The sequence below is a fragment of the Poecilia formosa genome, unplaced genomic scaffold (assembly GCF_000485575.1).
Source record: "Poecilia formosa unplaced genomic scaffold, Poecilia_formosa-5.1.2 Scaffold26, whole genome shotgun sequence".
In the NCBI taxonomy this organism is placed as follows: Eukaryota; Metazoa; Chordata; class Actinopteri; order Cyprinodontiformes; family Poeciliidae; genus Poecilia; species Poecilia formosa.
Window position 1 is genome coordinate 1612616 of NW_006799965.1, and position 18165 is coordinate 1630780.

General features: G+C 40.7%; 1 protein-coding gene across 1 annotated transcript in view; it reads left to right on the forward strand.

Annotated features, from left to right (window-relative positions):
• Window positions 1–18165, forward strand: part of LOC103135664 (collagen alpha-1(XXIII) chain-like) — a 157922-nt gene that overhangs the window by 97665 nt on the left and 42092 nt on the right. The window contains exons 3-7 of the mRNA XM_016669598.1: window positions 5515–5559; window positions 8790–8797; window positions 9957–9983; window positions 17677–17703; window positions 17803–17829. Coding sequence (XP_016525084.1) covers window positions 5515–5559; window positions 8790–8797; window positions 9957–9983; window positions 17677–17703; window positions 17803–17829 — 134 coding nt within the window. The remainder of the gene's footprint in view (window positions 1–5514; window positions 5560–8789; window positions 8798–9956; window positions 9984–17676; window positions 17704–17802; window positions 17830–18165) is intronic.

The window sequence follows — 18165 nt, forward strand, 5'->3', positions numbered from 1 at the left end:
TAAAGAATCCGAAACAATCGACAATGGGAATATATCTGTAGAGCAATATTTCAAAACTGAAATCAAGCATGTGAGGAATGAATGCGCGTTAAAGCATCTTCAAAGCATCTCACAATCGATGACCGAGGTGCTTATTTGATCTGTGAGCTCGGTAAAATATCCTCGTCTCTTTATCTGATTCTACCCACGATAAGGCTGAACAGAAACCATCCGAGCGACTGAACCTCGTCTGACCCGGTGGGAGATGCGGGGCAGCTGGAGAACGAATCATCGCCACGTGAACCACATCCGCTGTCTCTTTCTACGTTCTGTCGCTGTTTACTTCCACAGCATGTGTCCCCCATCTTACTCGGGCCAGAAAAGGCCGAGCTGGCGAACGATGACAGATCCAGGAGACGGCCCAGGCAGGAGTTGTTTTGTTTGAGGAAAAGAGGCTTAGCAGCTGTCAGCGACGAGACAAACAGACGGAGGGGGAATCCTCACGCTAATACAGTCTTACATCAGTTACCAGCAACACAAATCTTTATGAGCGAATAAATTATTTCCTGGACAAATACGGGAAACAAGTCTCTTAGCGAGTTTAAACAAAGGTTTGCATGTTTAGAATAGATAATCTGGACTCAAGAGGGGCATTTTTTCCCTGTCCAAATCGGCAGACATGGAGAACAGTACAGCTTTGATGAAGGGAAACTCAAGTTTTAGTTTCTGTAATTAGAGAGCAATGAACGAAAATCCGCTCCTGGGAATTTGAAGAAATGCAAAGAAATAATAGGAATAGAGAACGCGTTGCAGAGACCCATTGCCTCCGGCTAGCAACAAGCCAGCCTTCATGATTTTTCCCATTCCTCTTGCCATTCTCCTCTTCCTCCACTCAAATTAGATTTTTTTTTTCCTGTCACAGGAGGATTCAGGAACATGTAAGAGTGGGTGTGTGGACATATATGTGTGTGTGTGTGTGTGTGGAGCTGGGGGTTGATGGACAGATGGATGTAAGTCCCGCGGTTGGGCATTCAAAGTATCACATTCTTCTATTTTCAGCTGACTCCTTATTGCTCCCAGTTGTTGCATTAAATAAATTGGGGCCTAGAAAAAGGAAAGGTTGGGGTGTTGCTTCCTGAATCCCCAACACTTTGTTCCCTGGAAACTCTTCATTTGCAAGAAACGTCACAGTAGCTAAATCAACCATTAGCGCACAAGGAGCATGAAGCGGTTTTGAGACCAAAGACTGATGTGGGACAGTCTGGTTTTAGCAGATTATCTCTACAGAAGTGGTGTCTAGAAATTGTGTCGTTCAGTTTGGATCTGTTTACCCAAAACATGTATTTTTTTCCCCCCTCTGGTTTTCTTGGATTTTCTCACACAAATAAAAAGTTTAAGAAGATGGGTCTGCCTGTGGGCCCCCCTTTGTCAGACCTTGAGCTGCATGATTTTGTACCCCTTATATATAAGGAGGAGCTATATGTGGAGTCTGAGATACAGAGCCTCAGGCCAACTAATAAACACATGTACACACACACACACACACACATCTACGTTACAGTTCAGACGGAGTTCATTGTGTGCTCTACGTTGCCATCCTGTTCCCAAGGAGCCGTTTGTGTACTTACCAGAGAGCGCTGGAGAAAGTTACGTTCCAGATGCAGTTTTCCATCGTATAACTTTCTCGTTTTTGAGGTTTGAGTTTTCGTCACCGATTCTGAACCATAAAACAACATTTAAAAGCAACATTTAAAATGTTGCTTTCTAACTTTCCTGACATCAATTAGATACTTAAGGAGTAAGGGGCAATGTCTTCTTGCCTCATGTTAGTTTGGAGGCACCCGGTATAAAAGATAGTTGTTAGTACTTTAAGAACAACGACAGACTTTACAGAGTTGAAATTTTTCACTTTCTTCAGGATCTAATATTACCTAGTGTGGTCGGTGTGTACCCTGAAGTGTCTCGTTCTGTCTCTGCCTAAATGAACCGCTAACTTGTCTTGAATATTGTTTCCTTTGAACAGCTTCTTATATCTTTAACTATGCTGATGTACTGATACTAAAAGTAGATCGTTTTGATTAGTTTAGGTATTGCTTAGAAGTGATGGGTCACTGATTGGAAAAGAAAATCACGTTTTTGATTTGTCAAATGGCCAATCTTGGATCAAGGGTGATCAGGCTCAAAATGACCCAGTTCTGGTCACCAGCCGATTTCTTGGTTTATCTCTTAATTGTTTTTTCTACCACGTGTGACAGTAGTCCTTCTGGTCCCCAACAAGTGACTGTTGTTAATGGCAGTATTATAAGTTTGGTCCCAGTGGTTTTCAACAATACCAAATATTTATTAAAAAGGGGTGTTGATCTATACATTTATTTTTAATTTAGACCAATCTCTAAATGTTCTAGGAACCCTGTTTTCTCTCCATATCTGCTATTCCACGATTCCATTTGGAGGGAACTTAAGTCTTTAATTTACTTACAGTGACACTGGCGTCCTACTTGAAGCTTCTCATTAATAGTTCAATATGTAAAATATTTTTATTGATAAAAACTGAAACTGAAAACCTTACACTCACAAAACATTCAAATATAAACTACGGTTTGGTAAACCTTCGCTCCAAAATAGATGTCTTTGCAGTCACATTGCAATATAAGTCTGTGCAATATGTGCAGCCTGGATGCAGTATTCAGTAGGATATCATGTTTCAGATGTCTTGCATTCACACCCTGCCTGTCTATCGTATAGTTGGCCAGATGAATGAGCTCAAACTGGCCTCAATGCACATGCCTGATGTGTATTTTGAGTGAGTGAAATAATAAACCTCACACACAGTAGTGCACACATTGTGTAGAGTCATAGGAAAGTTTGCTAATCTTAGTATTTTGGATGCAGTTTGAAGCAGTATTGTCCGTTACTGTGCATGTCGTCTTGACGTTGCAGGTCTGCTTGTTAAAACGTACAACCTTATTCTGCTCTGAAACTACGGGGCTGTTTTAAAGTTCCTTCTTTAATTTGGACTCCATCTGATCATATCTAGTGCAAACTGTAAAATACTTAAACTTGAACTGGGACTATTTCATGCTGGGAAGAGATTTATTAAAAACCCATAACTTAAACATTTATTCAATTTGAGCACATAACAGGATCATTACCCTGCTGTTTCTGGCATTAGGACCACCTTAGACGGGGTCCCGCTTGAAAACTGCAGTACTCAGAGAAGAAGAAATCTTGAATGAAGGATCATGCTGATTAAAAAGTAGTTAGTTATATGTTCAACTTTTGCTTGTGGAAGCAAAAAGCAGTGATTCTAAAAAAAAATGTCTTCTTAATGTCTCCTTCTATTGCATCCTCACATCTGCTTAAAATCAGGCAAAGTTTTACTACTCAGTTGTAAACTCTATACATACTTAAAATAATCAGCAGCTAGGAAGAGAGAGAAAGCAGAAATAAGGACTTTCCCTTGCTTCTTATAGTTATAAACCCTTCTCTGGCTCACGCATTGCCATATTAAAGACAAATGAACAGCAAAACTAACAGAAAGGTCGATAAGTCTTTATTTCAGCATTTAACGTTCCGCTCTGGAACAGGAATCTGAACTATGTCTGCAATTACTGTATTCCAGCAAGACTGCTTTTCCCATTAATCCCTCAAACTGATCCAGCTCTCCATCAGTTTGTCATCACCCACCTTCGTTCGGCCTCAAATCTGCCACTCAGGACTAATCACACTCCCACATTTCAGTCAACCTGACGCCTGCTCCTTCAGAAGTTGGCAAAGAAAAACTTGTTGGCATGCGGACTGCCGCTGTCAAAGTCTCAAAAAAATAAGGTGGAGCGAGGGTGGTGCATGCTGACTCGCGTATTGTAACACCCATACCTGCACTTTAAATGCATTTAAAATTATTAATTGTGGAGCTCATTAATATAAACACCACCTGCGTGAGTTAGTAGGCTTGAATCTACTAACCTAATGTAGGCCTGAATCTGTTTCCAACCCTCTGTTTCACTTATTGCCACTTTTTTTAATCACCAAAAAAAAAGTTTTCTTGAAACTGAAACATTCAAACGCACTTGAGAATTTTAACAAAGACCCTAATTCGGAAAGTGTGGATTGGGAAATGGAGCCAATCGTCATCTTGAGTTTACTTTAGCTGTTGCTCTGCCACTTCCGTAATCCTTTGGCTCCGAGACTATTTATAGGATGTTGATGTTGCGTAAAGGAAGGAAAGAAGGATTAGAGTGGGAGACGTGGAGGAGAATGAGCGAGCTCTTTGATATAGCTGGCAGAGTCAGGAAATGATTAGGCTGCTACAATAACGCCAATAATGACGATAGAGAAAACATGTCTGCAGCCACAAGCACTTAGTGTCAGGAACTCTGTATGCTTCCTATTTCATTACGAACCCACGGGAACATGGAAGTTTTCAAGTGTTTCAGAGTCGTTTCAGTCCATAGAGAAGCAAACTGAACATTTATTCCTCTCGCTTCTTGGGCTCACATAAGTGCTTTATATTAAAAATCGCTTTAAAGGACCCCTAATAACTCCAGTGCTATAGAGGAGAAGTAAATGTGACTACATGCAGCTAGCATTACATTTTTTTTATCCAGATTTAAAAGTTTAACTATATTAAAATATTAGCAATTTATTTATTGAATATTCTCTCTTTTTTTCCCCCAAAGTGGCAGTGTTGCTTTTTAATTTATTTGTAAAGTGTTTAGAATCCAACTATAACTTACAATTCTTACAAAAATACACTAAGATGCTTTGAAAGCAATTCATCAATATTATCTTTAGCTTTCAGGAAGCAACTGTGTTTTAATCTTTGAAAGCAGATTTCTTAAAGTAACTTGGCACACAGGTTTGCTCAGCTAATTATGTTCTGCCAGTCAGGGTAATGCTGTTAGCGCCACTGCTGTGCCTCATTGTCCTCGTGTTTGCTTTGCTAATTAGAGAAAACACAATGTTCAGTCTATTCCTCACCTGCTTGCTCTTTTATCTGCATGTTTTTAGCTGCTCGTCTTCTTACTGGTCACTTGAATTGGCCTCAGTTCTCACAAAACTATAAAAAGTGGAAAAAAAAAAGAAAAAAAAACATCTCTGTAAAGTAACAGCATATAAATTGATGCACATCAGCATCTGTACAGTAGTGATTCACGTTCCTGCTTCAGCATGGGGATCTTGCAGCAGATGGACGTTGGCTCAGGGGCAAATAATTTATTTCCACGTCCCTCAGCAGCACTCCTGCTATATATCACTGCGTTCCTCCTCTATCGGCTGCAGAGAAATCTTTTTACCAGGAAGGCAGAGTTTCAAGTTGCATCCATGAAAGTGTTAGACGGGAGCGGCGGGGGCTCAGAGTTGATGTGCGAAACTTGTGAAACGAAAACTACTGTATGTTGTAAAATCAGCACTTTATTTTTTTAAAGCTCTTTTCATTATTTTGGGAATAAAAAGTAATAAAATCCCCAATTTGCTTTCCCCTCTGTCTCTTGACGTGCTGATTTAGGAGACTTATTCCTCTCTGTGTCTCTGCAGGGCCTCCAGGAAAACGCGGACGCATCGGAAGAAGAGGGGAACCTGGTGAGCAAAACCCGTCTCCCATTTCATTTCGTTCTCTTCCTCTCCTTCTCTTTTGTCACTCACTCACTTCTTTTCCCTGTGAACTTCTTTCCTTTTTCCGGGTGAGCAGACGGGCTCTAGCTGAGGGCTGGTAAAGGCAGTGATCCATGACTCAGGTCACAGGATGGTGGGCTGCTTGTTCTCCTCGTTGCGACCTATCATGAGCCAGCGTCGCTTTAATTTCCACCATGTGGCTGCGGTAACTTTGCCCAGATGTCGGTCGATGTCGCTGAGCGGTAGCAGCTGCAGCCGATCGACCCTAATGAGTCTCCATCGCCAGCATCGCTGCTCGACGTTATCGTTTCGTTTCTGTCCAAACCACTGGATGCTCATTATGGAACCGACGCAGCGACTCTTGCCAGACGAAAGGTCACCGTGACAGATGTTCTGCAAGTTTGACTCATCTTGATTTTCAGATGTTTCTCAGGAAGTGGAGGCTCCAAAAACAGAATTAGATCATGGCATCTCATACTGCAGGAGTCAGTGGGAAGGACGCCAGCTTACCGATGAGTCGTTGTTGTGGATGAGTAATAGACGAGAGCTATCCTTGTGAATGCGATGGTTAAGTAATGCAGATCCCTCTGTCAACACACATCGAGGCAAGACTGCAGTATTGTGCAGAAGATGGGGGGCAAATCATATTCTTTGTCAAAGCAATACTGGCTTGTAGTTTAAGTCTAGAAGTTGCACAGCATAGCAAACAAAAAAATAATCGAATGAAAATGGATAAAAAAGCAGCCAAGTTACAAAGAAAGCTTTAAAAAAAAAAAAAAAGAAAAATCAAAAGCCAGGGGCACTTTAACCGATTCAGTGAAATTTAAAAGAAATGAAGATTAACCCAAGAGTTTTGCACTGTATCAAAATATGCACAAGTCGTTGTTTTCAATTGCATAATGCATTCGTCTTGTTTCCCTCCTTTAACGTAAACACACAAAACCTTGGTAGTGTTCCCAAAAACAGCTGGACATGGTTATTTTTGGAAATGCCTTCTAAAACAAGATTTCAATTTGTCATGGCTTTTTTTTTTTTTTCAGCTGAAGGTTTTGGAGTAGCAGTGAGCATTTGCAGCAGGATTAACGTTTCTCTGAGAATGATTCGGGCCAGAGTTCTGTTTGTTGAAACTGCTGGCATGAAAACTACAGAACATCATCAGACCTTTCCAAAACTTTAATTTACTGTTTATTGTTCAGATTATATCTTAATCATCTTAGTTTATTACTAAATCAGATGTTTGCCATCTGCTTGGTGTTTTGCAGGGGGATTTAGTACATTTAGTCAAAAAAGTGGTCTGTTTCTGCAGAAGCTCTGTGTGGTTCTGTTTAGGTTCTGTCCTGGTGTTTTTGGAGTTTTTTTTTTTTTTTGCCGCTACATTTCGTTTGCAGTTTAAGTGTGTGGGCTGCTCCTACGGAGAGATTGTTGCACCATGCTCTGTCTCAATGACAGGAAAACCTCTGTTTCACAAGACCAGAATGTTTTTCTGTCAGAAACTAAAAAGGAAAACAAACGAGAGTGCAGAAAAGAGACAGAAAATTCAATCGTGAAAAACAGGAAAGAGTTTAGACGGATTCATTGAGCATCTTAAATCTGAGCTATTCATCTGGTGTCCTGCCTCCAGCTCTCCCTGATGCCCTTCGCTCTTGTTTTACAAACTCTCCTCTCTTCCTCTTGTTCTTTTCCTTTCTCTTTATTCTGCACACACAAACACACCTGCCTCACGTTTAGAGCACAAAGCTGCTCTAACTGTGTGGCTCTTTCGCCAGAGTGTGTGTTTGCCTTGCTGTCTGACACAGCCACGGCGCCTTGCAAAAGTCTTTACGCCTCTTGAAATGTTCAACAATCTGTCACAATGTTAATCCCAAGCTTGAATTTACCTTATAGGCTCTTTATGTAATTGATTAACACAACATTTTCCATAAATATAAAGTGGAATAAAAATCATATTTTTTTTTGTTTGCTTTGTTTTACAAATATAAAGCTGAATTTCATCTCCATTTTAAGTCCCCTTTCATTTCATACCTCTAACGCAAAGTTTAGTGAACATTAGTCATCAAACAGGGTGCCTCAACTTTCAGGTTCTCATTAATTAAAGATTTCTTCTCATAGCTCGATTATGTGCTACTTTAACTTATGTAACACTAATGAAATAAAGTACATAAGAAAAATGACAAAATTTGAAGAAGTTTAAAAGGGGTTGAAACTTTTGCATTGATGGCTGTTGTCTCCAACACACCTTTATTTACCCTTTCGTATCTTTAATTTTCCACATATTCCAAAGTTTACCAATTCTGGTATCTTTAATTTGTATTGAAAACCCTCAGATATTACACTTGTCTTCCTGTTCTCAATGCTATGTTGTTGTTTTTTTGTTGGCCTGATGTTTATGAGCTCTGAATTTTGTTCATACACTGTGACTGTTTCACCAATCAAATAAATCAGCATCCTCATGAGTAGAAAATCAAGTCCAGAAACTTCAGAAAACACATTTCAAAAAGAATACCTTAATTGGCATAATAATACACTCACATTGTGGAGGTTTATGTGGTTGAACAGGAACCTCAGCCTCTGCCTTTTCTTAGATTTAATTATGATCGCTGAGAAAAAAGGGGGAATTCTTTGATCGTTGCCATTGCTTTCAGTTAAACAAACTATGGAAAACAGAAGGTATGTGTTTTGTTTTGTTTTTTTTGGTTGTTTTTTTTTGCTGCCAATGCTCAACATCAGAGAGTCTCAATCACAAGTGAAAGGCTTCCCTGTAGGAATGTCAAAGACATCCAGTTTGCTCTCCTAAAAGAGAAGCATGGGTTTCCTGACCACTTCACTCAACGCTTGTCCTCCACCCTCACGCTCCCACATCTTCCTGAGAAACGAAGCCCTGACATGACTTCATATTCCTAATCTAAAACACAGCTCATGTCGAAGTCTGTTTATCATAACGGCTTCGCCACAAACTGCGCTGGCAGCGGCTCTAATGAGCTTCTCCTCTGCCATGTTCGCGGGGTTAATTACGGTCATTATCCAACCGACCACATGGCATGGACAGGATTTCTGTTGTGGGTGCTCCACGGAGGAAGTGATTGGTATACAAAGCGGAGGTTGCTCTCTCACTCACACATGCTGTGCTTCATCTGTCAGAAAACATGTAACGCGCAGGCCTTCTAATCCTTCTCCCTCATTTCTCTTCTCTGTTGCAGGGCCTCCTGTAAGTATGCTTTCATCTCGTCCAGGTAGTATTGAATTCATTTTGGAGGTTTTGACCTTAGCCGTGCACACACATCACACGTGTCATACCCGGCCGCACCGCCGGACAAACTGCAAGTCAAACCAAATACGAGCTCTTCTCCCACAGCAATAAAACTTGAATGTAAAGACCACCTACAGAAGTGTGTGAGATCTCCAGGTGGTGTGTGTTGACGATGGTTATAACCAACCAAGGCATCGTAGCTGCTGCCGGCACAAGCCTTCGCCTCTGCACTGGTGGACACGTCGTGATCTGACCGGGAACAATTTTTTAACGTTTTATCCTTTGTTTTTATTCTCACATGTGGCACTGATCAGATGTGCAGAAGCGATTATTGGCTTTGAAAACCACCGTGACGTTTTCTGGAAACATGGAAACAGAACAAACCGGCCTGGTAAAAGTTACACGAGTACTGGGAGCAGTTTGATTGGAAGAGAACCGTCTGCGCAATTGGTTTTGCACTAAATGTCCGTGAAATAACACAGATTTCTACCGAACATGCACAAAAGTATTGATTCTATAAATTTGCCTGAAGATGTAAAAATTAACAGCCTGTCAGCGCGGAGTAAAGTGTTACTGCAGGCACAATGAAACAGCCACAAACATTCAGTAAAAGCAAATTTAGGAAAAAGATAAGAAAGGATAAAAATTGCTCGTACTTCTTTAAGTTTTCCATATTTAATCACATTGCAGCCATAAAGTTTGCTGTATTTTATTGGAATTTAATGTGACTGACCATCACAGTGTATCACATGTTTGTAAATGAAAGCAAATGCATGTAATTTCTTGTTACAAATACAAGTATGAGTTTGCAGATGTGCCATAATCTTTCCATTTTGACCAAACAAGCAACATAACTGACTCTATAAATGCAAAACATCTTTTTTATTACTATTATAACTGTTTTTTTTATTATAACTGTACCTTTTTCCTTCGATGTTTCAATTAAGTTTTGTTTTGTGCTTTTCTGTCATGAAGACCACCACAAAAGTAAAGTTTCAGTGTAAAAACTCCCATGCTGACATGGTGATTTGATGTAAATGCAATGTGTTGTGTTCAGCTGCTGGTTTTTGCTCAGATTTATCTCACTGCTTCTTGCTTTGATGTCTAACCTCACCAGGGCAAGGTTGGACGGGATGGATACCCGGTAATTTGGATTTTTTTTCTTTCAGCCTTTCACTCTTCAATGCAGTCCCTGCTCAGATATCTTCTTTCTTTTCCTTCCTTTTTTTTGTTCTTTTGAGCTTTTACATCTGTAAACTGGATGCTCTTTCTTTTTGTACATTTTAAAAGTTGTTAACCATGTATTATGTGTATCCTGCCCCTTTTCTAAGAAGTATGTAAAATCAAGACATTTGCATTCACACATAGGCAAACTCAGACATCTTAGAACAAAATGATATATCTATCGGATATATGATTTTGATATGAATGAGATATCTATAAACATAAACCAAACAGGTGATAAAGTGGGCCTCAAACGAGACAGCCCTTCTGATTTGCCCTGTAAAATAAAAATCCAGTTCTGTTGTTATCCAGAGAAATAGCGGCCTCTAGTGGTGAGTTCTGCTAAAGTGTAGCAACTCATCCACCGTCTGTTGATCGTTTGCGGTTTGCCCATCATCAAATTCTCATCTTAGTCCTCCTCCTGGGGCACAGATCCGTGTGTGCTGCCTGCCTCCTGTGAGTGTTTTAGGTCGTCATGGTGACCGGGAGCAGTCACCTGTTGCTGTGCTCCGCGGGGCCCAGTTGGCTCTGGCGGGGCGCTGCTCTCTGTCTGTCTCCCACCGGGAGTTTCTGGGGCCTGGTCCTCGGGGCAGATTCCCATGCAGTCCGTCTGGCACTGCGCAGCTCTGCTGACGGGAAATGCTCACTGCTAATTGCACACAGGTGGACGGAGTGTACAAATAAATGTGTGCACATTTGTTTTCCCTTTTCTTGTGACTCTGATCCTCTGTGCCACTGTCTTCTTTGGAAATGCTTACCGTGTAACGATGTTTGGATGGGAATTGTGTACTGGAAGGTGGTTATCCTGGATAAGCTGTCCCAATTTAGGACACAGAATGCAATCAGTCTGTTTGCGGCGTATCTGCAGATAGATGGAAATCACGTTGCAACTGGAAGAGGTTTGTTTGATGCCTTTATAGGTCATCTTCCCGTTGACTGAATGAGAAATTAAAGCAGCTTAATCTTTCTGACAGTTTCCATAGACAGAATACCATTTTGTTTCGTAGTAGAGATGTTTGAATTTCCGTCAATGCAGCTTAAAAAGCGACCGTTTTCCCTACTGTTGAGGTTGTTTGTGCATCTATCCTTGTCTGCATATGTGGATGAACTTCCTCCAACCTTATAAAAGTAAAATCTTTATCTTTTTGATTGTTTAATCAGATGGACGGATTGCATTCTTCAGTCATGCATGTTGTGGCTTTCTGAGTTATTAAATCACATGCAAATAATTTGAAAATATAGCCTGTTGCCATGTAGCCAGGGGCGAGTAAATGTAAATACATTATATGCTACTAGAAATAATGCAAAATTAGACTTTTTCTGGCGTTCTGTAGAATATAAATGTTAAAATACAATGTTTTTCTTAATAAAAAGCATCTAAGATCACATGTCAGCTATTTTTTTTTCAGAAACTTGAACTTCATGCCTTTTCCAAAGCAAATGCATAAAGAAGTTGCTAGTTTAATATCAGGAGAAAAAAAATCTCCACAATAAATATGTTTATGGTGAAATCCCTTCTGTGTCATATTGCAAACAGTGAGATCAGTACTTCCTCATTCAGACTACTCTTCATTTAAAGATCTGGACAGGTATATGTTACAAACTGTTAATGTCACCATATCTTGGAGCATTTTTCGATCCACGATACAAATTAAGCCAATTACCACTCCCCAAGGGTGTCTCTCATTGACCGATTTCATGTTTGAAAGGGGCGGACGCACTGAAGTGGCTGCAGCTGCTGCAGCTTTGTGTGGTTAGACCTCCGATTGGACATGTTGTGCAGGCTTTAATTATTAAAGATTCATAGGAATAAATTTGACTAAATGGTATCAAATGTGACCACTGCAAAATAATTACAAGTTATTTCTCTGAACCGGAGCCAGCTCTCCTTTGCTATCCTCTCATCTGCTCAGCTGTGAGTAAACGGCTGGTTCTTCTAGAGCGCTTCACTCTACAATCAGTCATTTACCCATTCATACACTAATGTTGGCTACCGTAACCTGGGACAGACTGACTTAAGCAAGACGGCCGTACAATTGGCGCCACTTGGCTCTCTGACCATGACTGAGGCAAACAAAGCTGGGGTTCAAACAACAACCCGCAGGTTTACGAACAACCTGCATCCCCTGATTAAAGTTTAAGTTGAAGACATTAACTTTCAGTTTGTTGACGTTGCAAAACTCTACGAGGTTTGGAGTGACTCTGCATAAGTCATAAAGTGGAGACATTAGTTGTGGTTTCATCTGGAAATCCAGGAGATCGAGCTCCCGGTTTCATGTTTTAAAAACGATGTTGGAAATCCCTGTTTGATTCTGACGAAGCAAATTCTGATTTATGGATGGCACAACCTCCATGTTTAAAGATGAGCAATGTCTCACCTTGACGCATAATCCACATACATTGAGTAAAAAAAGACACACAGGCTACGGCCCCGTTGTGAGATTTACCTGAATTTCCGGTACAATAAGGTTTATTTCTATTCAAATCTATTCTTCCAACAATATAAAAAAAACACATTTTCTTCCCATCTGACATCAAATCAGACTAAACTTTTCCGATTCTAAGACATCTGGTTTCAACTACATAGACTATTCTGGTTTTACAGTAACTTTAAGCTGCTCCAGCTACTTCTTTACATGTGCAGTAACATTTTCATGTCCAAAAAGGGTTTTTACACTTCACAGGCCAACAATAAGGCTTTGTGTCCATATGTGCGTGCACATAGGAGATCAAATGCTTCATTCAGGTGAAATACACATATTGAGTGCATCAGCCTAATGCAGGCAGCAGTCCGCTGAATCATCAGTGATTTGATAAACAGTGTTAATGAAGTGTGGTTTGTGAGTACTTCAAGCATAACTTCTCAACAAGTGTGTGTGTGTGTGTGTGTTGAGGTATGTTTTCTCTCCTCATACAAGCCGCGTCTCTCCTTCCTCTCATAAATCATAGCCATGGAGACTTTCAGAAAAGAGACTTCCCGCTGTCAAATAATCAAAGTAAGGCACACTGACAGAGCAGCACAGAGGGATAAACACACCCCCTCCACACAGCTTCTGACTTTCATTCATATTGACAGAGATCAGCATACCCAGCTATAAGTGTGTTTATGTGAGAGTGCCAGTCTGAGACAGACAGCCGACCTTTTCTCCGCCGAAACCGGCTAAGGCCTCCATTGTTCCGCAGATTAAAGCCAGACGGTCACCCAACAACATGTCAGTAATTTTCTGTCCCAAACACACAGCCCTCTGGTATGCTTTCTTCTTCTCTTTGGTTCTGCTCCAGCCACTGTGCTCTTTTTTTTTTTTTAAGTCATGTTTCGCAAATTGTACAAATGTAGAAGCACTGCAGCGTTTCCCACCATAGCAGCAGCGTGGAGGTAAATAAAACGATCAGTGGATGTTGGGAGTGGAAAAAAAAAAAAAAAAACACCTCGAGAAAGAGGGATCCGCTCATCAGCCTTATCAGCTTCACTTTTATGACCGAAATCAAGCTAACAGCTAATGTTCCCAACATGTTACCATGTGTGTTTCCAGCCGAGACGTCTGCGCTGATGTGCAGACAGCATGCTTTCCGAGCTGCATCCTCAACAATTACGCCCCACTGGGTAATCGCCAGTCTGCGCCGCAAAGAACACAATAAAACCAGCAGAGACACCCCACGCCCTTATCCTCTGTGATCGCACACACCTACCTGCATTAATCAGCGTTTTTGCATTCGCACAGAAAGAAATACACACATGTGAGCTCCTGCAGGCCAAGTTGTACCAGTAATGTTTGTGTAAATATGTGATTTTGTTCTGGCTAGGGTTGCTGTAGAGCAAGATGTCGGCAGACAGCGCAATCAGAGATGCGCTAAAAGAAATCGTTGTTTTATTTTTCTCCACAGCTTGTTGAGGTTTCAGTGGTTATTATCAGGGATATTCACTCACTGTTTTTCTTTTCTTTTCTCCCAGTTTTTTCCTTTCATTGTGCCTCTCTCCCATTCTGTATTTGGCTCTCAGATCCTTTTGTGGTGCGAGATGAAGAGGTTTTTACTAGCAGCTCCTAATTCCGACCCACAAAACCTCACCGCACCCCCCCCATATTTTTTTGTTTGCTTTCTTCCTGTTAGTTCAGCCTGATTTTATTTGAATTCCAGCTTTTCTATGCGTAGACTCTTTGTCTGTCTCCCTCGTAGGTATGTTGCAGCTTCGCAAACATTCAACACAGATAATATATTATTTTTCCATCACAGAGGGAAAATCTTTCCTTGGCTTCTGTGGTATTCACAATGCCTTGTAAAGAATTTCATATCGCTTCTTTCACATTCTGCCACGGTATAGAGTAGACTTTGATGCGTTTAATGTACAGTGTAAGATGGACGTGAAGTGAAAGTGAAAGAAAACTAAATACATGTATGTGTGTTTCTTTATTATTATTGTTTATAATAATAAATAGATTCAGGTGATGCACCAAAAGTTACCAAAGATGAACTTTAAGGGTTTCACCCAAAGTGTTATGTGTGGAAAAAAAAGCTAACACCCTGAACATGAGCGACAGGGAAGATTATCAGAGTGGATAGGAAAATAGATACTGCCAGACACACAATAGAGTGGTTTAGATTAAACCAAATTCGTGTTTAGAATGGCTAGGGCCTAGTCAAATTTCAGAATATTTGGCAAGATTTGAAAAAAATGATGTTTGCAGATGTTCCCAGTCCAGTTTGGTCGGAATTGATCTGTCTTTAAAATGAGCGGCAATATTCTCGGGTTCTGGATGTTTAAAGTTGGTGGAGCCATTTACCAAAAGACGCGCAGCCGTAACGTCAACGGGAGGTGTTGCTACAAAGTGCTGACTCATGTGAGCTAAAGACAAAGGGACCGCACGCTCTTCAGGTTTTCACCTGTAAAAATAATGAAAACCATCAGTCATCCACTTCATAGCTATTCACTACTTTGTGTTAGTCCGTCACAAAATAACTTCAAAGTGGATTGTTGTAAAAAAAAGTTCCAGGGTTATTAATATTTTTGTTAGGCATTTTATATTATTTTTCTTCTCCCAAATTGCCTTGAACTGTCCAAATTGATTGCCATTTTTCCATAGAAGGCATTTATCAGCCGTTGCACTGTTAGTTTAGATATCGTCCCCTGAAATTGTGAGGACAGAAGAAGCTCTACGTTTCAGTCTCCATCACTACTATGGAGGTCGTAGGAACCCGGCATTCATATTGGGTTTTATAATGGCGAGTAAAACTTTCAGACGCACCTTCAAAAGCAAAGACACAGACTACCAGGACTTGCAAGCAATTTATGGCCGCTTGTAAGCATCCATAAATCAGTCTCTTTTTGACCGGGTTCAGACTCTGCAGCAGCAGATGACCTCACAGCATTTGTCTCATCTACTCATCCTGACGATTATTGAAGGAGCTGCGCCACAGTAAATGCTCCCAGATGCAGGGATAGCGCCACATACGCGCGGGCGGATGTGCACCACAAGGCACGGGGTCCAGAGATCTGGACCCCGATAGCAGGGAAGACTCAGCGGGACGTCTGTGGCCTCATCTCATTTCTCCGATTCGTGACATGGTAAACTCAGCATGCTGCTTTTTAATAGAGTGGCAAAACTACAACTTGTCGTGGGCTGAAAGCAGTGAGGGGTTGTACAAATAAAAAATCATCACTTCCTTACTGTTTTGGCTGGTTTCAGCCAGAACGTTCAAGGGAACATTATTGCCTCAAAAGGTTTCCGCTATCCTCTTAATATATGTCTTCAAATGTTTGAAAATGTAATCTTTTTTGCAGCCGCAACATCAAACATGGTGCGTAAACTCTTCATATGTAGCCTCCATCTTTCTGCGTCAACTGCTCGTCCATCAAGTAATGACAATGCTGAGTTTTCGACAGCAGGACCTGAGGCCAGATGGCCCACAGAAGAGGCAAAACAGCGAAAGGCCAGACAGGCCGAGTGTTAATGACAGCTTTTAGTCTCCAAAGCCACCAGGACTGTGAAGGGGTCCACCGACCCGCCACTCAGGGGACCCTGTAAAAACTGTTAGCTTAACACGGAGTACGGTCGTTAAGGAGGAAGTCAACATTAGCCTTTACCACATACATCACATTTAAGTGTTTTTGGAAAGTTTGATTCCAGAGCCAAGTGTTCCTTTGTGTTTAAGTAAGGACCTGAACTGAACGTATTTGAACTGAGGGCTGTTCTGAGGAGGAGGTTCAACGACTGCTCGGCTGTGCTTCATTGATGTAAACAAAGTCTGCAGAGCCAACTGCTGCTTCAGCACTTCGGCTTCAGAAAGGTCTCACAAACCGCCTTTTAGGTTTATCTCATCGTCACAAACCCACACAGCAGATGGGGGGGGGATTACTGCATACATCCAACAAGCTATCGGATTTGATTTTGAAATTTCCAAAAGCGGTGCACGCACACAAACTGGGGCAGGATATGCATCAATATTGTTTCATTCTTTCCTTCCAAACTCTTTCTGCTATGTACAAATCCTCTTTTTACTGTTCTCTCTTTGTTTTATTTGCAAATGATGTTCATTGTTGCTCTTAGGACAAAAATAATTCCCATTGTCTAGATAAGAACAGAAGACTCAAACATTATGAGAAACTAATCAGTAACAGCTGGCTGCAGGGTATTTTTAAGATGGCCTGTCTGGTCTGAGGATTTAAAGCAAATAGTGTCTTTTCAGTGTAATAATGACATTCTTCATCCACGGAGGACTCATTTGATGTCTTTGAAGCTGGTCATTAGAAGAAAACATTTATGCCTTACTCTCTTGCTGAGAGTTCGATGAAAAGATGTCTATCTCATGTCTGCCCATTAAAGATAAAGGCATGAAAATCTTGCCTTAGCAGACTAGTGCTAGCAGTGCTATCTACAAATAACTAAATATTAGCCTTAAGGTAGCTAACGGTTAAAGGCTATCTTCTTCTAACTCTTTGCTAATTTTGGAATTTATTCCATATTTATTTATTCTACTTCATGCATATATTTTTATATTTAATCTGATTTGCAGATCCTTTTATTAAATGATTGTCATTGTGACTGAAATGAACATATTAATATTGTGGTTGAACGTGTATCTTTTTTGGCTTCTTTTATTTTGGAAACCCATTTTCCACTTGTATGGGATGGAGAATGCAAACATGGACATTTCTGCTCTGTGGCTGATGGGACCAAATTCTTCTATACCTTTAGATAAAACATGGAGGCAACTTGGCCTTCAGATGAAACAGAGTCTAAATGTGGTTGAAAAGTTTTCACTGGCATGCTTTTCATGTAAAGTTATATTCAAAACGAAGAACAAAAACAGAGATTCAGGGACGTTGTCTTTGGAAATTATTAGAATTTTAATGTTTTATTGGTCTCACAAAATCCAAAACTTTGCTTCCTCTCTAATCTGTTATATTTAAGCAACAACTGGGTTTAAAAAAAAGATTCTAGCGAAAAGAAAAGCCTCAGATTTTTCCAAAGTTACCGTTTTGTAACTCAGGCAGAAAAGGTTCATTAGACATAAATGTTCTTTACAAAAACTATCACAGTGATGTTCCCAACACTTCTAGATGCGGTGCATTTATTTTTATTTTATTCATGATTGTCTTTTATTCCCTCCAACAGGGGCCTCTCGGCTTGGATGGCAAACCAGTAAGTACTCTGGTACACAGATTTTTTGCGATCTTTTCTAAGGATCCGATTTTACACTAAAATTCTTTGTTTTGTTTTGTTGTTTTTTTTTCATTTTAGGGCTTACCAGGTCTCAAAGGAAGTCAGGTACGTGCTCACACATCTGTTTAGCTCTTTAATTACACCCATCAGTTAGCATAAAGACGTTCCTACGTACAGACTTTGTTAACTGGGACTCGAGATGGGTACTTTGCCTGGGAGACAGGTGGGTTTTGTGTAGCGCATCAATCATTTTTACTGTTCCTATTAAAAAAGAAAACATGGTAGCTATTTTCATCGCTGTTCCACATCTTAAGTCGTCCCAGAGCTCACAGTCACGAGGGAGTCATGGATCAAGTGAAGCTAATTCAGAAATCCCCTCTGCCCTCCCATTCATCAACCTTTCCGTGAAACGCCGCGCGCTCCGAGGCACACCCAGGTGTG